Source organism: Neltuma alba, unplaced genomic scaffold, assembly GCF_004799145.2.
Source record: "Neltuma alba isolate B1F8T4 unplaced genomic scaffold, ASM479914v2 tig00013528_pilon, whole genome shotgun sequence".
Classification (NCBI taxonomy): Eukaryota; Viridiplantae; Streptophyta; class Magnoliopsida; order Fabales; family Fabaceae; genus Neltuma; species Neltuma alba.
In genome coordinates, this window is record NW_021637744.1 from 1 (window position 1) to 25,344 (window position 25,344).

The following is a 25,344-nucleotide window of genomic DNA, read 5'->3' on the forward strand; positions in this document are numbered from 1 at the left end:
GAGAGGAGAGTCGGGAGTTTTGAGGGGAGAGTGACAGTCATTTTGTAATGCTTGTAATGTTTGTTTGCAATGTGTGTGGTGATTGCTTGGTGCTGAGACAATGCCCAATAATCTGGATTTTTATTCTTCATTTCTTTTTGATTTTCAGCTTGTGTTTCGTAATTGAAAATAACGAGTTTGATAGTTGTTGAAATAACAAATTGACAAGTTCTGATACCCAGTTCACGACAAGTTCAGTAATGCGAATAACAAGTTTAGCAAGGCAAATAACAACTTCTGATAAGCAATTCATAAATTCGAGTTTCTCTGTTAAAATGACAGCATTTTCAGATTTCTTTAGCAGATGACAAGTTCTGATACACAATTCATCATGACAAGTTCAGTAAGGCGAATGACAATTTAGTAAGGCGAATGACAACTTCTGATAAGCAATTCATAGAAATTTGAGTTTCTGTGTTAAAATGACAGGTTCCCAGTAGGTTTTCATACTTTTTCCTGTTAAAATGACTGGATTTCCACATTGATTTATCAAATGACAGGTTTATAATAGAAAATGACAAGTTTTCATAAGATCTTTATGCTTTTTTTTGCTGGAATTACAATTGCACATTTCTGACAGCAACACCTTCTAACTTCTGATAAATACGAAATGACAAGTTCAGAATGAAAAATGACAAGTTAAGTATAGCAAATGACAAGTTCCCACAATGTTTTCATACATTTTAATACTTTTTCTGCTAAAATTACAATTTGCACATGTCTGACAGCACCCACTTCTGATAATTGCAAACAAGCTCTAAATTGTGAAAATCAAGTATGATGATTGTATTTCGGTGGAAAAATAGATCAAGGTGTGGCATGTGAGGAACAACGAGCCCTAAATACAATGCTAAACGAATAAAGTTCTCGCTTTATATGTAGAATTTGATGGTTTCTTGTTCATATGATATGTCAATTTATATTTGGGATTTCATGGTTGAGGATGCACTTGTGAGTGGATATGATCATCGTAGTGCATTTGCCACTGGTGTTGATATGAGCATGCTTCGTGAGGGGCTTATGAGAGTTCTGGTGCTATAGTTTTATACATTAGGAGGAAATGAGAGGTGAAGTTGATGATGAAAGATGTTAATCAGAAGTGGTTGCTGTCAGAAATCTGAACATTGTTATTTCAGTAGAGAATTTACATTTGTATGAAAACGTGATGGAACTTGTCATTTTACATACTTAATTTGTCATGCGCTATTGTGGACTTGTCATTTATTGTTTATTAAAAGTGATTGCTATCAGCAATGTGCAAATTGTAATCCCACCAGAAAAAGTATGAAAATGTATGAAAACATTATGGGAATTTGTCACTTGCCATACTTAACTTGTCATTTTCCATTATGAACTTGTCATTTCGTGTTTATTCAGAAGTGGGTGCTGTCAGACATGTGCAAATTGTAATTTTAGCAGAAAAAGTATGAAAATGTATGAAAACATTGTGGGAACTTGTCATTTGCTATACTTAACTTGTCATTTTTCATTCTGAACTTGTCATTTCGTATTTATCAGAAGTTTTGCTGTCAGAAATGTGCAAATTGTAATTCCAGCAAAAAAAAGCATAAAGATCTTATGAAAACTTGTCATTTTCTATTATAAACCTGTCATTTGATAAATCAATGTGGAAATCCAGTCATTTTAACAGGAAAAAGTATGAAAACCTACTGGGAACCTGTCATTTTAACACAGAAACTCAAATTTCTATGAATTGCTTATCAGAAGTTGTCATTCGCCTTACTAACTTGTCATTCGCCTTACTGAACTTGTCATGAATTGTGTATCAGAACTTGTCATCTGCTAAAGAAATATGAAAATGCTGTCATTTTAACAGAGAAACTCGAATTTCTATGAATTGCTTATCAGAAGTTGTTATTTGCCTTGCTAAACTTGTTATTCGCATTACTGAACTTGTCGTGAACTGGGTATCAGAACTTGTCAATTTGTTATTTTCAACAACTTATCAAACTCGTTATTTTCAATTACGAACACAAGCTGAGAATCAAAATAGAAATGAAGAATAAAAATCCAGATTTATTGGGCATTGTCTCAGCACCAAGCAATTACCACACACATTGCAAACAAACATTACAAGCATTATAAATGACTGTCACTCTCCCTCAAACTCCCGACTCTCCTCTCCTTCCACAGCAACAGAGAGAATGATGGAAGAGGCTTCATTGTTGACGAAAGAGCAGGTAAGCAAGATAAAAGAAAGTGACGGGGATGACAATGAGGAGAGGACCACCGAAAGACATTGGGAGTTCCATATACTCTGGGAAAAGAGTGAGGAGAGGGAAGGAAACTTGGAGAGGAAAGAGAGAACGAAGAGAGAGAGGAAAATGAGGAGCAAGGTCGGGAAGAAGATGATCTGGAGAGGAAGAAAGAGAGAAAAACAGAGGGCATTTTGGACATTCTACCATCATTTCATAATTGCAAATTGGGACCGGGTCCTTGTGAGCAATTTCTCAAATTCAGGGTCCCTGATTGCTATTTTATATATTGAGGGGTCTTTATTTGCAATTTTCCCTTTAACAATTGCACCCCTGCTGTTGGTTATCAAACTAAACGCTATTAGCAAAGTTAACAGAGTTAGTCCCCTCCTCTTCCTTCTTACCTTTTCGTTTTCTCTTCATTGACTCCTTCATGTTTGTTGAAAATCATTCTCAAAACTAGAATCCTTCCTTTAAAGTCTACAAGCCAAATATGGTTCCATGGTCGATCACTCTCCCTGTTGGTTCGCATCTTGCTATGTTTATAACTGATCATTCTATTGCCATACAAGCCTTCATTCAAAACTAACAAAAAGGGAAAATATGTACAGCCAATCTGTATTAACAGAAGAAAAAGTGAACAAATGGTGCGAGCTAGTAGTTGGATTTGAACTTTGAATTAATTAATTGATATATATTCTTTAATTTAATTTAATTTCTTATTGTTGCCTCTGCCTATGGGCTGACTTCGCGGCTTGGGAATAGAGATGATGTCACCAATGTCAACCGTAGTAATGAAGCTGGGGATAGAATTGGGACACCAATTGCAAGCTCCTTCTAGGTGACCCTCTTGGTGCTTCTGAAGGTGAAGGAGAAAGTTCAATGTCTCCAACCAGTGATGATCAAGAATCTAATTCTGAAGATGGTGCGAGACTTTCTTTGGCCAGGGTAATGTTACTGAAATCAGACCATATTCAAAACATATAGCAGGATGAGAACCAAGGGAAAGAGAGATTGATCAGGGGGCCATACTTGGCTTGAAGACTTCGAAAGATGGGTCCCAGTTTTGAAAATGATTTCCCCAAAAAAATGAAGGGGCTGATGAGAGGAAAACAGAAATGATTAGGAGGAAGAGGAGGGGACTAACTCTATTAACTTTGTTAACAATGTTCAGTTTGATAACCAACGACAAGGGTGTAATTGTTAAGCATAATAAATTTTAGGGGCTGAGTTGCGACGAGTTAAACTTGAAGAACTAAGTTACAATTAAGTTAAAAGTTAAAAGACCAATTAACTAATTTTCCCTTTAAGTTATAAATCATAAGTTTTGGTTTCTCTTTCATTTAAAATATTAGTCCTTATAATCTAATAAAAACTGAGATTATTTTGTTCCTAGAAGCACCAGAGCCCATAATTTGAAACTTGATAGACTAAAATCAAAATGAAAATAAATTTGAGGAATCAAAAATTATATTAATTTTTTTAATTATTTCATTATACTTAATGGGCTTCGAAAACCAAATAAAACCTGCTGGATCAACCAAACAAAACCGACTAAAATCAATTGAAATAAGATTAATTCGGTTTCTTTTCTAAACTCAGTAGGTTTGGTTTTGTAGACCGAACAAGGCCGGTTTGAATTTTTTTTAATTTATTTATTTATTCCTTATGTACTGTAACTGTTTTTTTTTGTGATATATTATATTTATTTCTCTATTATTTCATTGATATTGTTGATATTTTGGTCTTGGTACCTAATAATAATTTTTTACATGTCATTTAGATATTAAAGTAATTAATCAACTTATTACTGAAAAAAAGTGATTAATCAACTCACTAACTCAGAATATATTTATTTAATCAACATTAACTCACTTTTAAAGTTTAAGTTTGTAATAATATATTACTACCTCCTGCCCTAATTATAAGACTTTGTTTGTACTACAAATAAGGTCTTATAATTAGGACCACGAGTAATATTAAATTAAATTTTTTATTTAGAATTAAATTTTAAAAGTATAGGGGTAAAGCAAAGAACAGGGGATGGTGGTAGACTGGTAGCTAATGGCAGAAAGCAACGACTATTAAATGTAATCAAATTTTTTATATGATGAAGCATGTTGTCATATCAAAAAAAAAAGTAAGGTGAGGATAAAATAATGGGTCACGTGAGAGTACATTTTTTGTTTGAGAATTACAACAAAATAAAAAAAATTATCAGTAAATCTTAATAATAAGTGAGTAGTGAGTAGTTATTTAATATCTTGAAACTTGCTATTATAGATTATTATGTTGTTATTAAAAAATTTAATAATTACGTTTTTAATTGAGACTCAGCAAATCTCTCTTATTTCTTGGCGTGCAATCAAATGACCAAATGGATCGTCCAATGAAAAAGACAGAAAAACCAAGCCGTGAGTTCATGGCTCGCGCAAGCGACAGTCAATGACTTGTGTGATGACCAAAGACAGACGGTCCCATCCTGGTGTCAGCTCCTTGTTTCCAAATCCACCTCTTCTACTATAAATCTATTATTTAAATTTTTAGGGAAATTATCAGAAAAACGCCCTAGAAATATTAAGATGACGAATCAGTAACTCCAATTCTAATAATTTCAAATTGGTCCACGTATATTCAATCTCATTGGCGGCCTAACACTGAAACTCTAGCACCAACAGTTGGGATTTTCGACGTGCTGAGATGGTAGCTGTTTCTTTGATCAAAATAAGTAAGGAGCAATGTAGTAAAAAGGCAACATTTTAATACATTGGACGTTATTGAAATTATAATTCCTGAATTGTGATTTAGATATTTTGAGGGTTATTTTATGTGATTTTCCTTTATTTTTACCGATCGCCACGTCTCTTCCCTACTGGAACGTTAGTGTCCAAAGCATCTGATGGACTGATATCCCGTTCCTGAGCGTTTGGTAAGTTCCAATTAATTGAGCGCCCACCATGAAGCATCACAGTCCAACATGAGGACAATGGCTCGCCATTCCCCTCAAGGGACGCTTTCTTCTTCCTTAAATCTCACCGCAACTGCCCCGCCTACCCCCACAGCCCACGATTTCTCAAGTTCGTCTGCTCCCATTGCGAAATCCTTCGATTGCTGAGAAGATGAGCCCCCCGGAGGGAATATGTTTCACCCAAGAGCAAGAAGATCTCGTGGTTAAGTCATGGGACGTAATGAAGAAGAATTCTGCAGAGCTGGCTCTTCAATTTTTCTTGAAGTAGGAATCTCCTTTACGGAATCTTCTTTTTTTTTATTTTAACTTTATCTTTTGCTGCCTTCTTAATCACGATTTATGCGTTTTTTGTTTAAACTTAGAATATTTGAGATTGCCCCGTCGGCTCAGAACTTGTTCTCCTTCTTGAGAGATTCTAAAGTTCCTTTGGAGCAAAACCCGAAGCTTAAGCCTCATGCTGTGAATGTCTTTGTCATGGTAAGCTTACTCCGTTTTTCTTTTTCAACCCTCCATTAACCTCATCCTTTTACTAAGTGAATGAAAGTACGACGATATTAAACCATTTATAGTTAACCCATCATTGCTTTAGCACCATTCATATTTTACACCTGGTAATTTTTTCCTGGATCTTTAATTGCAGACGTGTGAATCAGCAGTTCAACTGCGGAAGGCTGGTAAAGTCACAGTAAGAGAATCAAACTTGAAAAGATTAGGCGCTGTTCATTTCAAAAGCGGTGTGGTGGATGAGCATTTTGAGGTATTTGACTTGATCATTTGCTGATCAGAAAAGTTGACATCGTTAGTGTTGAAGATTTTTAAATGATTGCTATTTTGTCAAGTAATTTGAGGTGTTTGATTTGAGATTTTGCTGCATAAGTGAGACCTTCAACAGATAGTAGCAGATGTATCTTTGGGATCCCATTCTACTTTCAATTTCAAAGTGCATTACTGGTGAGACAGTTAAATATAAGGGAAAGACCATTCTGGAATTAGTAAAGAAATTTATAGATAGATCTAATTTACAGAAAATTGATAACTTAACCATTTATAGACATAAACATATAAAACTCACTTCTAACATGCTTGCATCTCTATTGATAATGGAAGTAGACTATATTTACCTAAGAATATACTCAAGTGTCAAAATATATCTGACTAGTGAGTTCTTTTCTGCAAGATCGATGTGTAATCTAATTTTCCCTTTCATGAAGGTTGTAAGGTTTGCACTTCTGGAAACCATAAAGGAAGCAGTGCAAGAAATGTGGTCACCAGACATGAAGAATGCATGGGGAGTAGCTTATGATCAGCTAGCTGCCGCCATCAAAGCCGAAATGAAAGCTTCCTCTTAGACTATCTCTACAACTTCCGCAGTCCTTTCCTCTCGAGTTCATAAAGTTTGATAGGGTGTCAGTCCAGGGTTTCTGCTTTTATGTTAGTGAGCTGGTGCTCTTGGTGATTGTGTTCAAAAAATTCTGTTGTATGAATATGCATTATATTGCTATCTTCACCAGGTTTGACAGCATATCAGTATATTAGCTTTGAACTACTGTTGAAGATAATAAAGATTTAATTTCTGTTTGTGATGGCTTTCTCTATATTTACTGTTCTATTGATAATACTTACAAATTTGAAGACAAGAATAGTTTGTTCCTAATCCCAATTCTAGGGCAAAATTTGGCTCTGAAAACAAATTGAGCGGACCCTTGTTGGGTGAAGTTTATATAGACAGATAAAATTGGGTCCATCCATCTCCTTGAAGGACATTAAAACTCTGTTGTCCTACTCTTCCACTCTTCAACATGTTCCTTCTCAGAAACTTAATGAGTATCTTGGACCCAAGCTTGAAAGGCCTGGATGAGTAAGGAGATTGATGTTCAGTGCACACAAGTGGTAAAGAGATTTAATGTGCAGTGGGAGTCTACGGTCCTAAAATTGGTGAGGTTAATACATGTGTCAGTCTAATATGTTCAAAACTTGAAAAGATGTCAAACCTCAGTATCAAAATTATTATATGCTAACAAAATTTACTTCTTTAAACGTAGAAGTTAGTTGAAGGGATTATTTGTTATCAATATAAGATTAATTTAATCTATCTCTAGATTTATTTTTTTTCCCCCTAAATTGTTCCTATTTTAATATAAAACTTGAGGCGGTGCAAAAAAGTAATCTGTATTTTGAAATAGAACGTGTCCTATTTTAATGGGTTGCTTGAATTGGAGTAACTTTCCATCCAAGTAAGCAATGTGCACTTGCGGTACCCAAAGGGTTTCCTCCTTGTCTTGTGAATTGAGAAGATGCACAACTACCCACACACTTATTGTGGGTTTGTCATCAAATGGGCATTGAGGTGGCCAAGGGAAACAGAGGAGAATGAAAAATCTCAAAGTGAAAACAAAAAACTATACTAACCAAACTGTTCCCATCCCATGATCCAGAAACCTCAAAAGAAATGTGTTATAACAGTGGTGAACCGATTCAGTTGTTATAATACACACACATTGATAGCTTTTATCTAAGAAAATGCAATGCGTAGAAAGATTTTGAGGGCCAATTCAGTGCCTGGGGTTTGGGACATTGATAATCATATTGTTATCCAAGGAACACTGGAATTATATTTAAGAAGACCTTAAATTTCATACCGTACCCAGACAAGTCCTATACACCATAATTCTGTAACTACAGAGTCCCAGGTTCAAACGACATTTACCAACAAAAGCGCCACACAGAAATGTAACTCGTCATATAAAGATAAATTTTGACCGTTACGTTATTTGTGTAAGTGTGTACACACACAGAGAGACACACCGGAACAGAGCCGTTGGATGGGTGTTAGTCCATCAAGCACGTGATATCAAGGACCCCACAATCCCACCAATGAGGACCGTTGGATCTCCCAACACTGCCGATACAACGAACTGAACGGCCATCCCCGCCATCTCACAACACTTCCTCACCTTCCCTTTGCTTTTGCTGCTGCTACTATGGCTGCTCTGAAGCGTGTTCTTCAAGCTAGGAACCTCATTCTCCAATCTGTAACTTCCTTTCTTGCTTTCCATATAAATCTCAGGCCAACTCTCCACCACCATCTCCCTCACACAAGCCACATGTAGATTGTAGCTCTTGCACTTTGATCTGTAGCTCCAGCTTCGTCCCTTCTTCCCACATCGGTGACACGCCGAGCTCACCTTCTGATACAGATACAGCTTCACTTCGCCATCGTCAAGAACCATTGGAAGCTTCGCGCAGCATGGATGGAGATCGAATCCACACGATGGGCAGTGATAGACGAACCCTGATATGCCCTTCTCGCACGCGTTGCAGAATCGAGGTATGTCGCCTGGTGGACGAGAGAGGAATTGAAACGAACATTTTGGGTAGAATGGATGGTAGATCGAAGGTGAAGGTAACGCACAGTGCATGTGGAGATCGTAGTCGCAAATGGAGCATTTGTAGCGCGAGCCTATCCCTACTTCCTTGCAGCCATCGCATTTGAATGGGAATTGTGAGTATTCGAAACTCAGCATGTGTTGAGGATGACCGAAATGGGATATCTCACTGTTCTTCATGGTCGTGTCTATGTATTTCTGAGGTTTCTTTGAGGAATACATTGCGAAGCTAATGGATGATATGAAGGGTTTGATCTGGATATTTTTTGCTCGATGGGTAGTTAGGGATGGTTTTGAAGGCTAGAAAGTTGTGATTTGAAGTTGGGAACATTGGCTTATAATTGAAGCAACTGGAAAGCGCTTGTTCCACCAGGAATGGAGGTGAATTCTAAATAGATTTCATGGGATAGGGAATCCCTGTGTTATCAAGAAGCAAGTAGGCAAAGCATAAGGTATATTAGGCCTTGTCCCACGAAGGAATATATACCAATTTTTACTTTTCATGGTCTTCTTAAGATTTGTTAACCGGCAACCTATTACACAAGTTTTTGATTTGCATTGCTATTAAGAAATGACTAGTGTGCAGATCATTTAAGGGATAGTTTCTTCATTTTAAAGAAGCAATTCAAAGTTAAAGTCGATGTGCAGTAATAACACGTAGGCAGTCTCTGTTCTTAATTAAACTTTTGAAAGGAAAAGGAAATAAGGGAATAAATCCCTTCTCTAAACAGTAGTTCTCTAAACTTTTGTCTTTAGGATAGAAATTCTTGTCTTCTTGATGATCACATCCATTTGCATCTTCATCAAGGATATGCCTATTACCGATAAGCATATGTTAGGAAATGATTCTTGCATGCCCTAAATATCTTCTAATATTTATAGCATCAAGTTATCAATTCTATAAAGAATGCGACCGAAGTTGCTTGATGGGGCTACCATTACTGTTCAAGTTCTGGTTGTCCTGATTTTTTGGTATCATTTTGTAAGGAATTATTTGTGAATCCATTGCTAATTGCTTGAATAACGTACCTTTAACTAAACCAAAAACTAACGGATCAGTCCAGATATGTACAAGCTGATTCAACCACCATCTGAGCATGACAGAAAGCAGAAAAGAAGAGGTTGCATAATGGTTACTAGGTTTAATACAAGGGGATGGATGATTCATGGTGGGCGAGGTCAGGTGAATGATTGAGGAGAATCAATGCCCTTGTGGCCTTGTGTCAGTGCTCAACAGTATCTCCTGTCTGAAGAACTGAAAGATCAGGAGAATCAAGCAACCCAAAGGAACCTATAATTAAGGTCCAGGCACTACTTTTTTTTTTCCAACTTCTTTTCTTTATTCTGTTCTTAACTTTTATTTTTTTTTTGACCGTTTCCCATTTTGTTTCTTTTGGTAGAGAAACAGAAACGTCAAGAATCTTCCTGTTTATACAAGTCATGTGTATGGATATTTCCTTCCCAGTCTTCTGCAGGAATTGTACTTGCAAGATCAAGAGACTGAAGTGAAAAGCTGTTCTCTGCTCTCTTTTTTTTTTCGAAACTGAATGAAATTATTTCTTCCCACTTCCTTTTAGCCTTCCAACTGCAGTTCAACATCAATTATTTCAGTTTTTCATGCACACAATTTGTTAGGGGTAGGGGTAATCAAGGAACTGATAGAAAAATTACTCGAACCATAATGTAATGTAGAAAGCCACATCAATTTTCACGGCATATAAAAACCAAGAATCGGATGGGCTAGATTTGTCAGAGTGATGAGCTCACATAAAAGATAGGCCGTCCGTGGTTTAAGCTATAGAATTTTCTGCGTCTCTTTTTCTTCTTTGTCATTCAGTTGGAAGTATGAAGAGTGGGGATTGGATAGGAAGGAACATTTTTTTTTTTTAATTTTGGTTATTCTTATAAAAGGAATTCCATCAAAGCTAAAAAGGCACAAACATGTAGTAACGGAGTGAAATAGGAATCTCGTTGGTGGTGTTTCATTCAGATTATTCTGGAACAAGAAAAAGAAAAGTAAAGAAGAGAGGAAAAAGAAGCAAAAATACCATTAAGTTTATCTTTTAACAGTGCTGAAAAATCATAAATCCACCATATTTGCTGTTCTGCTTTTATTATTATTGTACCAGATACGTCAACTTCAGCAATTGTTATTGAGAAATGATTTGAGAATAGTGCTGTAGCGGTGGCGGAAACTTCACACAATGATTGGACAGTTTCACAAACTAAGCAATCCTTCCATTCTAGTTCTAGGTTATCATGAAGCAATCATATGCTGCCTATGCTTCTGGAATGGTTTTGTGCCTACCAGTACCCTTTTGTAACCTCATTCTTTTGAATGTAGGGGGAAAAAAAAAAGGAAAAAAAAAATGTCAGTTTCCATTAAAAAAGAAAAAAGCTTTTGTGCCCTTTTTTCTGGCCCTTGATTGGTAATTCAATTTGATGTGTCCCTCTCCCTCTAAACTTCTATAACTCAATTTGATGTATCCGTCACCCTTTGATTAACTTTATCTTTTAGGCCCTAAATTTGTCCGATACCATCAAATGCAAGCATTAGGTTAAGAAATCTATTGAAAAATTTGTTTCTCATTTATTCTAATAGCAAATAGTTTATCTTTTGGGGATATTACATTAACTTCCCTAGGGGAACTGACAGCTTCTGTTTTATTTTTATTCTTTTTTTTTTTTGTTGCCAGCTGAAGAACTGACAACTTTCATCGTCCCTTCTTTAGTACAAATATTAGATAGTTATAGTTTTTATAATATGTTTTTCCTTGATAAATATATAATTTATAAATTCTTTTAAGATTCTAATTACGCAACATTAATTTACAGAGCATAATGGTTGTGCCAATGGTTTAAAACAATGACCCAAAGAAAAATAATAAAATGATGATATTTTACTTTTAGAGGTGATAGTGTCATACGAAGTTTTTTTCTATGTCCTCCTTTTGAAAGCATTTGTGTACAAGGCATTGTTGGTATTAAATATAAGCAATTTTTTAAAAAATAGATTTAGGGTATGTTTGGATTGGTACTAGGCAAAACTGACTTCTAACCTAACTGACTTTTGTAACTGAAGTTAGAGTAAAAGTTAATTAGGATATGCTTGGATAAGTGTTTTTAAAAAGTCAGTTGAAAAAGTTAAAAATTATTTGGATGATTAATAGAAAAGTTAGTTTAGTTGTAAAATGACTGAAAAGGACATGGATTTAATTGAATAATAATGTTTGAAATTTTATGTTTTTATGTGATAATAGTTTAAAAAAATACATAAAATTATTATTATAAAATATAAATATTTTATTTGTGAAATTATAAAATAAAAATATTTTTTACGAAGAAAAATTTGAAAAAACATTGTAGATAAATTTGAAAACACATTGTAGATAATTAATTAAATATATATAATGAACAAACATGAATATAAATTAAAATTCATTTGATCTGAATAAAAGCTCATTATGCTAACAAAGGAGATGAGGCAGAGGAGAAAATATGAAGATAAATCTGGGATGCTCATTTTTAATGATCATCATTTGAAATTGCAGTTTAAAAAGTCAGATTTTTCTTCGTTAAGTCCAACTGAGGTGAAAGCCAGAAGTTGGTTGTAAAAGTTAACCCAGTCAGACAATGTTTTTGGTTCAACTCAGTTTGCAACCTCAGTTTCACCATTTTGAAGATACTTTTGCTGTTGAAAATGGCAATCCAAACATGCACTTAAATTTTAGTTTACTATCTTATGAGGAACTAGTTTTTTTTGCTAAACCCAAATGGATAATGTCATATAACTTGCAGACACCAAGCCTTTAGCAGGCTACTCAGGTCCAACAAGGATTTTTGGGAAACAAAAACCGCAACCAAAGGCTACGTTGGGAAGGGAGGCAATCGGGCTCATGCTTAGATTGGGCCTGTACTTGATGGCTCATGACTTGGAAAAAGATTTTGGGCCCCATGTGCAGTGTTTCAAAAGGGGCATTCACCAGCGGAAGAACGCTAGAATCCCTACCTAGGGTTTAAGCATTCTGATTCTGCTTCTGCCAGAAACCGACACCTCTTCGTCGAAGAAACCATGTTTCCAGGAATGTTTTTGCGTAAGCCAGACAAGGCTGCAGCGCTGAAGCAACTGAAATCTCATGTCGCCATGTTCGGTGCTTGGGTCGTTGTAATTCGAGTCACCCCTTACGTCCTCCACTATCTCGTCGGAGAGAAGGATGAGCTCAAGCTTGAACTCTAGATTCTGATCCCCAGGTAACGAAGCAAATTTAGTTCGACCTAGTGATTGTAAATTTTCAAAGTTTAATGAATCTGTTTCGAGTTGACATTCGTCGTGTAACACCTCTTTCTTTCTGCATCACGATTTGGTAATTCATGGACTGGTCAATTGCTTTCTTTGCTTTCTTTCTTTTTTTAAAAGAAAAAACAGACTTTGCTTTGTTTTATTCATGCCCTGGATCTTGCTGCATTCGATCTATGCTGAAGAATTAAAATCAAATTGAATTAAATTCAAGGTTCATCTGATATAATTAGATTAATTGGGATCACGGACAACTAATTGATGCATTTAGTAAATCTTAGTTGAAGAATGTAATTTATCCACCTTTTTTGTCGTCATTTTATGATATGGCGGATTCCAGTTTACATGCTTGGAAGAAAACTGAACCAGAAAGTAGGAATCAAAAACCAAAACGGAGAAGAAAATTCTGGCTTTTGTCAGGACTGCTCGAGCTCTCAAGCGAGCCTTCCCACCTTAATCCTTTCCCCTCTAACAAGCTCCATACCGATAAAAACACCCAAACAGCATTATACCACATATTCAATCTGATAATAATTTTTGTCCCATTGTTATCTTTTAGCGAACTGTTCAGTAATAACAGCAGGGATAGTATTGAAAACTGTTGATGGGATCTTGAGTTTGCAGTAAGGAAGAAGAGCATCCCTTTAGACTGGGTTTACATGATTGCTTTTACACAAGTCTACTTATGACTTGCACAGTTAATTTGGTCATGCTTAGGTTAGGAGAGATAGTATGTACATTTGGGAGCTTGGAGTGGGTGGTGAGCTGAGTTTGGACTGTCTCAATTCGTGGAGGGAGGAGAATGTGTCATTTTGAATAAATTCTAAGATCACCTGAAAAATAGACGGAATAAGTTTTGGAAATTTGATCATGGTGATTGGTTTTCCTTTCACAACTTGAGACAATCCAACCCTGGTATGCCAGTGCCTACGTCATAGGTCTTACTAATTAGTGGCTTGATTAGTTTCAGAACTATGTTATTTCGTGTTTTTTTTTTTTTTGCTTGCATATTTATTGATCTCGTTTGGTATATTTGAGCATGTTTCTTCTTGCTTCTGAGAAATGAGAAACATGGAATGTTTTATGTGACTTTACTCTGTTTCAATAGGTTCTCAGTTGGCCTTGCGAAGAAGGACGGACTTGGGTCGTGGAAGTAATTTTTGGGATTGAGCCATCATATGTTATGAGTTGAATTATGTATATTTTCATGTATTAAGGTGGCCAGCCGCGTAATGGGGCTATTTGACAATTTAATGTAGTGAATCTGGTTATTCTGTGATAAGTCGTGAAGAAGAGTTTCTTCATACATCCGCTGTCTGTTCCTTTTGCCGCAATTCATTCTTATCCCTTAGAAGGCATGCGATATTTCTAGTCACTCAAATACCATGCGAAATGGACTAAAATAGAATAAAAATGAGTGGCCGGAATTTTTTTTTAAAAAATCTTTTTAATAAAAACAGTAGTGGAGGGAGACAATTATGTAATAAGATATAAGAGACGGGCCAAATATTCAATGATAACAATAGAGATATAGGGCGAATAGTTTATTCATGTAATTAGGATTTCTGTCTCTTTATTCCTTCCGAGTTAGCGGGCGACTCAGAAGCCGGAATTCAACAGTGATTTCGATCATTACATTTGAAGAGTGTTCTCCGTCATCCTCACTCGGTTATTGTCTAAGAGAACAACTTAAAATTAGAAGAGTTTATTTGACATTTAATTGGATTTTTTTTTTTTGGCCAACAACATTCAATTTGATTTTAAGCATAAGATCTTAATCTATTTAGTCTTTCTGTCCTTTTTTTTTTTAAAATAATTTTTGTAATAGTTATGTTAAAATTTTATTAAACAGTAGTTCTAACTAATATATATAATTAGTAAGAATATTTTTAAAAAAATAATATATATTTATTGCAAATAACTAAGTTAACAAATTATACTAATTTACTTAAATTAGCCAACTAATTTTTATATTAAGTACAGGAGATAATATTATTATAAAATATAATGGCGGCTTGGGCAAAACTCTCAATTCGGATAACTAGAAGCCTGACAAGGAGACCATGGTTTATAGTCTTGAAAATAGATTGATTTTTACTCCCATTTGGTGAGCGGTGTGAGAAAAAAGGGCCTACAAAAATTACTAATTCAGTTTATTTTATTTATTGGAACTGTTTGGTCTAGTACAAATTATCTATTTAAAAATATTAATGATGCCATTCTTTCGGTCAAAATTAATTATGTTGGCTAATTATTAAGAAAAGAAAAATCATAGATTTGTTTGGTTCTTTTGATATTCCTTCCTGCTTAACTCGTTTGGACCAGCCCTACATTGCAACCAATCTTCACTCTCAGAGACAAACCATAATGATCAGTACTCACTCAGCTCCGCATCTGAATTTGCAGCATCTCTTTCCTTAAAGCTCCAGCCATCTCCTCGTTCCCCTGTCTCATATACCCATCAATGAAAGCACCATATATCTCTGAATCTAATTGAAACCCTTTTCCTATCATCTCTGCCTGAAGCTTCAATGCTTCTTCCATCCTTCCCTCATAACATAGCCTCTTTATCATGGCCTCATAACTCGTTTCCTTGGGAAACAAATCAAATTTATCCATTGCATATCTCAGAAACGCTAATGCCTCATCAACCCTACCCTTGTCACAAAGTAAGCTAATCATCAGGTCAAGAGTTAAAGCTTCTGGCTTAAAAGCCTTCCTGCACATATCTTTATAAACAAGAATTGCTGAATCGATGTCTCCTATATCACAGTGTCCCTTGATGATGTGCTCATATGTTGCAGATGTACCTTCTATACCATTCATTGCCATTTCTCTGTAAAATTCTTCAGCCCTCCCAACATTTCCAGTCTTGCAAAATCCACCAATCATGGTTTCATAACTCACTGCATCAGGCTCCAAGGCTTTAGTTCTCATTTCTTGCCACAACTTCTCTGCTTCTTCCATTTTCCCTTCTCCACAAAATACAGCCACCAATACAGTATAGCTATAAGCATTGGGAACACAGTTCAATTCAACCATTTCGTCCCAAATCTTTTTCACCTTCTCAATCAAACCGTTTCGATAACAGCATAACATTAATGTGTTATAAGTATACACATTAGGGATGACTCTAATATCCCCTTCATCTCTTTCTTGCTTTCCTCATCTAACCGAAAGACCTCCCTGTAAATTTCATATCCTGCTTCAACCCCTCGAGATTGGCAAACGCAATAAATCAGAGAATTCAAGGTACTGACATTCAGGTTAATCCCACGGGACCGTAACAATCTCATGATTTCAATTGAAGGGTCAATATTTTTTGATCCCAAACAAGCTTTGATCAACAAATCGAACACAAATGGAGCAGAACCACAATCTTTATAAGTCTTCACTAGATTCTCGAATACCTTTAATGGTGTTGACCTGGGATTATTTCCGTCATCGTCCTCCCGCAATTCGGACGCTCGAATAGCCATACGAATGATGTCCTGGGCATGTGACTTGAGACGGCCACGAGCAAGAATGTGGATGATTGTGGAATAAGACGCAAGGTTGTGGTTGCAGAGGGATTTGCTAAAGCGAAAAAACTGGAATGCGAGATGCGGTCTGTTCCTAAGGTGAAGGGTAATTTGAGAAAAATCGTCGGGATCGAAGCCATCGGGGTAGAGAGAACGGAGGTAGCTCCAGCGAGACTTGGAACGGCGGTGGGTGAGGATAGAAACGGCGGTGGTTACGGCAGTGGTGGAGGCCTCATCGGATGACGATGGTGATGCAGAGTAACAGAAAACAGACGAGGATTTGCGAGCTTGGGATGTGAGGGGGAAACGCTTAAGGAGTTGAGCCGCCATTGACAGGAGCGTGATTGTGAGCGCAACACAGAAAGCGAACCATGTGGCAAATGAAACGCCCCTAAAACGCTACAAATTGGCTCACGAACTATGAGGAAGAGGTTAGAGACTTAGCAAACCAGAGTGAGCAAACACAGTGGTAGGAATAAATTCCAAATCTCGAGCCTTGAATTTGATTCAATATGAATTTTAATTGTTTCATGTTGAAAATGAATACAATGCGAGAGGCTTTCGCCGCCGTACCCCTTGACTCCCACAACAAGCTTCTCTTCTTGCGTTCTCGCCGTCGGCCGTCACGTTCTCTTCTCCTTCAAGCTCGCTTCTTCCGGCGTTAGTGTTGGATTCGCTCGTCCCCAATGTTCCTTTTTTTTTTTTTGCGTCAGCTTATTTGTCTTTGGGCTTGTGCTGGTTGAAAGGCCCACAAGCTAAAAATTGCAGCCCTTTTTCCCTTTCGGATCGGGTTATGGGTCGGAACTCGTCCATTTTTGTTGGTGCACATCCCTAATTCCCCACTTAATAATGTGAGTTTCATTTTTGAAAAATACATAAATATTACCAATAGGAATTGAACCTAATGAAAGGTACTAGTTCCTTACAATGTAACAAAATAAGATTCAAAATCCCGTTGGAAAAAGTCTTACATTGAATATCTGATAGTGTCTTAAATAGGATTACCTCTCATAACAAGAAACCTATGCAATGCAAAAAATCAAAAACTAGTCCATCGTTTACATTCTTGAACTCAATTAGACGCCAAGACAAAAGTGCATTTTTCAATATTAATGATATGATAGGTGGTTTAAATTTTCCATAGGGATATTTTATGAAACATACATTAATTGAACCTAGAAATTTGCATTGAGACAGTATATTTTGGAGGGGACAAAAAAAGAGTTTGAAATTGGGACCTGTATCAGGAATGGAGGAAGTACATATTAAATCAAAACTTTTTCCCATTTCACCGGGAAAAAATTAGAAACAGTAAAACATTGCACATTTTTCAAAGTTAAAAAAAAAAAAAAAAAAGGAGGACGAGACGAGATAATATTTTTTGTTGTATTTTGTTGTTTTGGAGGATGGGTCAATTTATAAGTCAGCGGGATCATCATTGATTTTTGTTCTCACTTCTCAGCAACACCTTTGCCTGCCTGAATGCCGCTGTTTTGACTTTTTCATGCACACTCACTGGCTGCGCCTAATGGAGTAGGAAATTGGAGCTTCTGACTTTTTCTTTGTTTCTTTTAAAACATGTTTTTGATTTCCTATCGTTAGGTTTGATACGAGAAAAATAAAAGAGAGGAGAGATTAGGAAAAAGTTTAATAAGCTTAATCTTTAAAAAACTGGAGAAGTAAAGTTTTAAAATTTAATAAAGAGAAAATATAAGATAAAAAATTAATTAAAAATTTTTAATCCCTCTTCTCTATTTTTTTTAAATCAAGCTTATTAAAGTTTTTTCTCCCTTCCTTTTTTCTCTATTTTCTTCATACCAAATGGATGCTAAATTATTCTCTTTAATTATATGTATTGAATTATTTCTTGATAGGAGCAGCTTACAACTAATAAGATATTTTAAAAAAACTATAAATTAAAAAACAAAATAAATTAAAATCTCATATTTAAAACTAAATAGCTCTTATACCTAGGATAAAAAGTAGTACTTCATAAAAACAATGTATTTATAAAACTAAATTGGATAGAACTCGATAATATTATCCAAAAATAAGTATATCAAGTTTTTTATCTATTGTGCATGAAAAAAACAGTTGTCTACTAATAATATAGCGGATGAATTTGAAAAATTAAGTTGACAAGAAAGCCATGAGCCTGTGACTGATTCACTGTTTTGATCATCCATTCCTCTATTGAACAGTCGTGATGAAATTGCCTTTATGTCCTTTCCATTTACTTGATTTTGCATTTTGATTAAAGATTTACACTCAGATTAGTAAGGATGATTCAATACTTTCTCCGCCTGGCTTGCGCTGTCCGCCTCTATTTTCCCGTTGCTTTTCCTAGAAAGTGGATTTCCCCCATGCAACATAGTGTACACCTTCTGTTTCGCTTGATATGGATTGCTGTTGGATCAGGCACTTTTTATTTTTTTCTTTCAAGCCCCTGGATCTGGCACCCAATATTAAAAGTTAACAAAGAAACAAATCCAATCTCCAATTAAAAACAGATCTCAAATTTCTGATAGGCCAATTTTCAACTTCCTTCTAGATTGTTGTTCTCTGTTCACTGTTTTAGATCTGGCAGCCATTTGTTTAATATAGAAACTCCAGTATAATTTGTTTAACCTCACAGAGTAGTTAAAATACTCCGTTTTTTTTTTTTATAATAGAATCTCGAAGTGCTTGAAAATAAGCACGCACGCACACATGACATGACTGATTAAGAAGATATTAATAATATTAAAAATGGTGATTTTCATCAATGGGGCATTGAATGGTTTTGTTAAGGTTCCAAGAGCGATTACCAACAAGGCTGAGCAATGAAGTGATTTAGCACTACTGGACAGGGGCGGTCATTAATGATAGGGTCAAAGGAAATAAATATATAATAATAAAAATTAAATATGTTAAATAAATTACTATCACTGTACCATCATCAATGACGTGTCTTTGGCTTAAATTCCTTGGAAAATTGGTAGTATTCTCTATTTCTCCCACTCTGCCAAAAAGCACCTCGCCTTAAATTCACCAAAGTTGACGTGTCTTTCACAGTCCTACATAGCCTCCCCTCCCTTTATCTCTCTCTCTCTATTCCTTCCACACACTGTGCAGCCTGAAGAATCAGATTAAGACGGAAGGGAAGAGGAAAAACCAAAAAAAAAAAAAAAAGAGGAAAATAAACACTTTCAGTCAACCTTTGCATTAAACTCACGAACCAAGTTCTACAGTTTCTTTCTTTTAATCTCTCTCTGTTTTTATGACTCCTGGAGCATCAAAAACCCTATTTCTTACCTCTCACAGAAACTCCATGATCATTCTCATGATGATGATGATTCCACCGGCGTCTTCTTCTTCTTCTTCAGCTCCTTCTCAGCCACCCCATCTTGGCGTTCACCGCTGGGCCCCATCTGCTTCTCCGGCACCGGCCCCTTCACCGTCCACCCCTGCCCCCGCTCTCCTTGCGGTACCTGTCGGCAAACCATCACCTCTGCCCTCTAAGTTGTCGGTTGACTTCAGCCCACCGCTAATTGCAATGGTGGTCGTCGTTGCCGCCGCCTTCATCGTCGTCACCTATTCCCGCCTCATCTCCCGCCACCTCGTGCCTCCGATAACCCGCCTTGCTCGCCGGTGGCGCCGCCGTAGGCGACGTTCCTACCCACCCTCCTCCTCCGGCGACCTCGACTCACTTCCTTATGATTCTCCTTTTGAGCCGATTGATGGGCCTCACATGTTCTCCCCTTATGGTCTCGACGAGTCCATCATCAAGACCATACCGTTTTCCCTCTACACCGCCAAATCCAAGGATCAATTCGAAGAGTCTCGACGCGATTGCGCGGTTTGTTTGTTGGAGTTCGAAGACGATGAGTACGTCCGAACGCTCCCTTTTTGTTCTCACACTTTTCACCTGGATTGCATCGACGTTTGGCTCAGGTCGCACGCCAATTGCCCCCTGTGCCGCGCCGGAGTTTTGTGCGCAGAGTCCCCGTTCACGCCAATGATGGCAGCGAGGATTCGGCCGAGCCTCGACGACGACACGATTTTGCATAGAATCAGTATGGACCCTATGGTCGAAGCTCCATCGCCAGTGGCTCATTCTCTGGTGTCAGAGATCACTCCTTGCAACGAAGAGCAATCACCGAGAAGGAACCACGCGAATCCGGAGGACGATCGATTCAACGGCGGTCGTGATTTCCTCCTGAAGCGATCCTACTCGTTCGGATTCGAACGGAGCTTGGCGTCAGAGAGAATGGTGATGGAGCCGGCGACGGCGTCGCCGTGGCGGTACCACCGAAGGGGAAGCAGCAGCAGCTTCTGGAGCAAAAGGCCGTCACCGTTCGGATCGTTGGGAAAGTCCAGAGTGTTCTCCTTCAGATACTACAGAGGGATGAAGTCGCCGTTCTTCCGGAGGCGAGGGTTCTTTCCTCTGTCGGAATCAAGCATGATCATACAACGGAGGAGGAGGAAGCTCGTCACGGCGAAGCAAGTCAATCGCAAGCCCGATGTTCCTGAGATCGTCAGCAGCCTTGGCGGCGGCGGGAGCAGCAGCTTTCTCGTCGAGCCGGCTGAGGTGCGGCGACCCGGAGGCATTGCTGTCACCGGAGAGATACAACAGGAGATAAAAGAAGGAAAAGGAAGAAGTGGGAATTATTTTTTGTAACTTTTTGGGTTGGGGGGTACGTGGAAAGAGATAATTGGTGAAAAGACGGTCGGAGATGGTGACGGAGAGAAAAGGGCGGCGGGGGAAGGAGGAGAGAGAGTGGGGTCAGGGAGAGAGGAGAGAGAGGAATAGGAATTAATGGAGGGGATTAATGAGAGGGCCTGTCAATATGTAGAGGGTCATTAATGGGAAGGTGGCTCTGCATTTAATGTCTCATAAATTTGACGAGAAAGAGAGACAGAGCTTCTTCAATTCACTCTCTCGTGCTCATATTCCCTCTGCCTGCGCCTGCTTCCCTTGCACAATGTCTCTGCTCTGAAGTTGAGAGGGAAAGAAGCTCATAAATGGCGGGAGGATAAGGCTTCCCTTTGGCCCTTCCCTCCCAGTTTTGATTACACATGGAGTATTTATGTACATTATCACACTTTGTGCTTCTTTTTAATTAATTAATTATTAATTAGAATTTTGGGGACTTATCTGCTCATTATACTTGATGCATGTTTTTGTTTGGGTGGAAGGGAGATTTCATTCAAAAGGAATAAAAGATGCAATCAAGGGGAATTAAACCCCACTCCTAAGTACAAAAGAGGGTGATTACAATGAAGTTCTCCTAGCATGGTGTGGGTATTGTACTGCTCTAGTCCCATTATAAGTGGGTTTTTTTTTATTAAAAAAAATTAGTTTCAACATTCAAATATAAGTGATCGAGAGGGTTAGCATTAATTATTGTTTTTAAATATTACATCTATTAATCAGAGAGAGTGTGAAGGAAAGGAATGAGAGAAAATTTATAGCATTTGTTTTCGATACACATTTTTTAATGAGAGTAAATTCAAAAAATTTTATTAACTTAAAATATACTCATCCGGTCCTACTTATAAGGCACTTTCAACATATTTCACACATATAAAAAAAATCTTAAATTTCATTAACCCTCATTTAAAATTTAATGACTTTTCAACTTTATCTTTATTTAATATGCATTATAGTACCTCATATAAATAAAATCAACACAATAATAAATAAGAGGTAAAATTGTATATCCATATAAAAAATTTCTCTCAGTGTCTTATAAATAGGATCAGAAAATATATTCTCTCTCTGTCCTATAATAGGAACAAAAAATTACATTCCCTCTCTACCCTATAAATAGGACCAAAAGAGTATTTAATCCTAAACTGCATTGGTTAGGGAGTTGATTTTGATTTGCAATGTATTGAAAGTAAATAATTTATTTAGTTTCTTAACCTACCTAATTTGTTTATGCATTAAAAATCAAAGAATAACTTAAATGTCATTCTTTATTTGTAAGAATTTTTTGGAAGTTACTTTTATAACCTAGTCGAAAACAGAAGTAGTAATAATTACGTGTTTTATTTATAGAGCAGAGAAAAAAAGTTTTTTTTGTCCCATTTTTATAAGTCACCTTATTAAATTTTCAACGTGAATATTCTGTTTTGTCATTCATTTATTATTGTGTAGGTAGTTATTTCTTTTGAAATGTTTATATATTAAATATGGGTGAAGTTAAAAAATTGTTATATTTTAATGAAGAGTTAATGTATTTTAAGGTTTTTCTTAGTCTGTGTAAAGTATACTGAAAGTACCTTATAAATAGAACCAGAAGAGTAATATACTCTCTTGATCTTATTTACAGGACAGAGAGAGAATAAAATTTTTAATTTATTTATACGGCAGAGAGATAAAATTTTCACATCAATATATAATTTTAACATTCATTTAATATCATGTTTACTTTGTTCTGGTAAAGTATATTGTATATTAAATAGGGATAAAATCGTAAAGTACTTAAATTTTAAATTAGAATTAATAAAATTTAAGCTTTTTATTGATCTGCATGAAACATATTGGAAGTAATTTATAAATAGAATTATAAGAGTAAATAATTTCTAAAATATAATAATCAAAATAAATGGAATACAAAGGAAGGAGGGGAAGCTAGCTAGGTGAATTAACGGGGACGGGGTAAATTGCTTGGGAACACTAATGAGGGCGGTAATAGTAATTTCGTTACCAGAGGCAGGGAGGAGGGGAGGCCATGTGGGAAAGAACCCAAATGATATGAATAGGCACATTAATTGTGGTGCTTGGACGCGGCCAATCTCTTCCTCTGGTTGGTTTGGTTGCAATTAATATTCTTTGCATTTTGGATCTCCAGCCTTGCTTTCTCATCCCTATCCACACTTTACCTTATCTCTACTTTACTGGTAATTAAAAAAAGAAAGACTGAGCATCATGCGGCATTATGGGAATTAATCACCAAATAATAATAATATAATTGTTATTATTATTATAACAACTATTGGAATCCTGTGGCTTCAAAGGAGATTAGTATTATACTTTTTCATCCCTTTTTATAAATAACAACTATTATCTCTTTTATAAAGACTTTAAATATAAATATTATAAATGTCTTAAATTTTTATGACAACATTTCTTATTTTATCCCATTAATTATTTATTTTAATATCTAATATATTTGTTATCTATTTTCCAAACTATCATCTCTTTTCATCCACATTTTCTCTCTTTTATTATTCTTTTATCATAATAATTTTCTTATTCTCTTTCTTATACTTTCTTTTCGCATAAATAAAAGTATTTTGAAAAAAATCTAATTTTTAATTATTTATTGTCTTTATTAACTTTTTAATTACGTAATATAGTCTTATGTTACTTAAAAAAAAAAAAGGACGGAGCGAGTAATATTTAAAGAGTATGGTTTTTGTTTTTCCAAATTGGCGAGCAGAAAGAGTGGTGCTATTTGACGACACAGAGAGAGCGATTGGAGAACGTGGATGATGGAAAAAACACAAAGTGCGGATCAGGCCATTTTTCCAATGTGAGTCTAATTCAAAAAAGTGTTCGGCCCATACTAATTGGAGTTCTCGCAAATGTGGCCCAAATAAAATGTCCTTTTTCCTCAACGTTTATCCCCATGAGATTTCACAGTTCTTCTGATATAAACGTGATGGTTTCTTTAGACATGAGGGAATCAACTTTGAAGTAGGGCTGAGCAAGCTACCCGTAACCCTGCCGCCCGCCCGCCCCACACCCGTTAAATTGGGCCCGTTTTGAGCCTGCCCAAAAAAAAAAAACACGAGCGGGCTTAAACGGGCGTGTTTAGGAATTAAATGGGCGGGTTACGGGCAAAGGCACGGGCTGCCTGTACCCGCCCGTTTAGACTCTTTTTTTCTCTTTAAAAAAAAAAACTGCTCTAACTTGTGGGCTGAGAGGCGCCTCTTTCCTCTTTCTTGCGAACCTCCCACTCTCCCCACTTTTATTCTGCTATGCCTCTGCCTCAGACTGATCTCAGAAGCTTAGAGCCCTCAATAGTCAGCCCCTCACGCTGCCATTCACCTTTCGATCTCTCAGTCTCTCACGCACATGGTGTAGGTGATTAGATGCACAAGCAACGCGTTGCTCACTCAGTCTCGGCACCGACGTTCACGACGACTCTCGCCTTTTTGCCTTTGGGTCTTGCACGCTCAGTCTTGTTGGCATCTGAGCAATGAGCTCTCCTCTCTCATCACCTCCATGGTACTGTCCGTTGGGAGTCCTATCACTCTCCCTTGCCTCTTAGCCTCATCGACGGCGTCTCTCTCACCTCTTATCTCATCTCATCTGTCTATATTTCATTGCATTTCAGCTTCAAATCTTCCATTTTTTTACTCTTGTTAGCTCTTGCCTTTTGGGTTTGACATTTATGGGTAAGATTGAGATCACTTTCGTTAGTTTAATGTTTGTATTTGCTTATTTTATATATGTGTTGCTGCCTTGATGGTGAACACCGAACATTGGTTTCTATTTTAGTGAAAATTGGTTCTGTTTTAGAGAAAGTATTTTGATTTTTATTGTCTTTGAAAGCTGCAAAGGTTCAGTAGGAATGGGAAATAAGATGAGATTTTTCATGTCTTTACATTTGAGCAGGTTTCAGATTTTGATTTCTTAAACGGGTTTCCCATAACCCGCATAAACCCGCCCAGTTCAACCAACCCCAATTAACAACGGGCTTAAATAGGTATCGACGGGTACGGGCTAGCCGTACCCGTTTAATTTAAACGGGCGGGCTAAGGGTTTAGGGGCCGAGCAGCCCAACCCGCCGTTGCTCTGCCCTACTTTGAAGCCACTTAGTCCGTTAGTATGAAGTATTAAAAATAAAAGATTGAGATTGAGATTATAATTAAAAAAATAATTAAATACTACTTCTGGTCCTAATTATAAAAACTAGTTGAT

The 25,344-nt window shown here is 36.7% G+C and overlaps 5 protein-coding genes across 5 annotated transcripts; 3 read left to right on the plus strand and 2 right to left on the minus strand.

The window, feature by feature from the left end:
• The first annotated feature begins 5,284 nt into the window (after positions 1–5,284).
• Positions 5,285–6,803, plus strand: LOC114738107 (non-legume hemoglobin-like). Its single transcript, XM_028926131.1, has 4 exons — positions 5,285–5,487; positions 5,586–5,700; positions 5,864–5,980; positions 6,435–6,803. The coding sequence occupies exons 1-4, from the start codon at positions 5,375–5,377 to the stop codon at positions 6,570–6,572; spliced, it is 483 nt and encodes a 160-aa protein (XP_028781964.1). The 5' UTR covers positions 5,285–5,374; the 3' UTR covers positions 6,573–6,803.
• A 1,009-nt stretch (positions 6,804–7,812) lies between these two features.
• LOC114738106 (uncharacterized) lies at positions 7,813–9,905 on the minus strand. Its single transcript, XM_028926130.1, has one exon. It carries the CDS (start codon positions 8,829–8,831, stop codon positions 8,061–8,063), a length of 771 nt encoding a protein of 256 aa, XP_028781963.1. The 5' UTR covers positions 8,832–9,905; the 3' UTR covers positions 7,813–8,060.
• A 2,707-nt stretch (positions 9,906–12,612) lies between these two features.
• Positions 12,613–14,212, plus strand: LOC114738108 (mitochondrial import receptor subunit TOM6 homolog). Its single transcript, XM_028926132.1, has 2 exons — positions 12,613–12,860; positions 14,015–14,212. The coding sequence occupies exon 1, from the start codon at positions 12,682–12,684 to the stop codon at positions 12,844–12,846; it is 165 nt and encodes a 54-aa protein (XP_028781965.1). The 5' UTR covers positions 12,613–12,681; the 3' UTR covers positions 12,847–12,860; positions 14,015–14,212.
• Positions 14,213–15,288: 1,076 nt separating this feature from the next.
• Positions 15,289–16,757, minus strand: LOC114738105 (pentatricopeptide repeat-containing protein At2g15980-like). Its single transcript, XM_028926129.1, has 2 exons — positions 16,089–16,757; positions 15,289–15,969 (listed from the first exon to the last, which is right to left on the minus strand). The coding sequence occupies exons 1-2, from the start codon at positions 16,755–16,757 to the stop codon at positions 15,289–15,291; spliced, it is 1,350 nt and encodes a 449-aa protein (XP_028781962.1).
• Positions 16,758–19,706: 2,949 nt separating this feature from the next.
• LOC114738112 (RING-H2 finger protein ATL65-like) lies at positions 19,707–21,315 on the plus strand. The gene is given in 2 exon segments (XM_028926133.1): positions 19,707–20,868; positions 20,870–21,315. Coding segments are annotated over 2 exon segments (1,311 nt in total). The 5' UTR covers positions 19,707–19,737; the 3' UTR covers positions 21,050–21,315.
• The last annotated feature ends 4,029 nt before the right edge of the window (positions 21,316–25,344 follow it).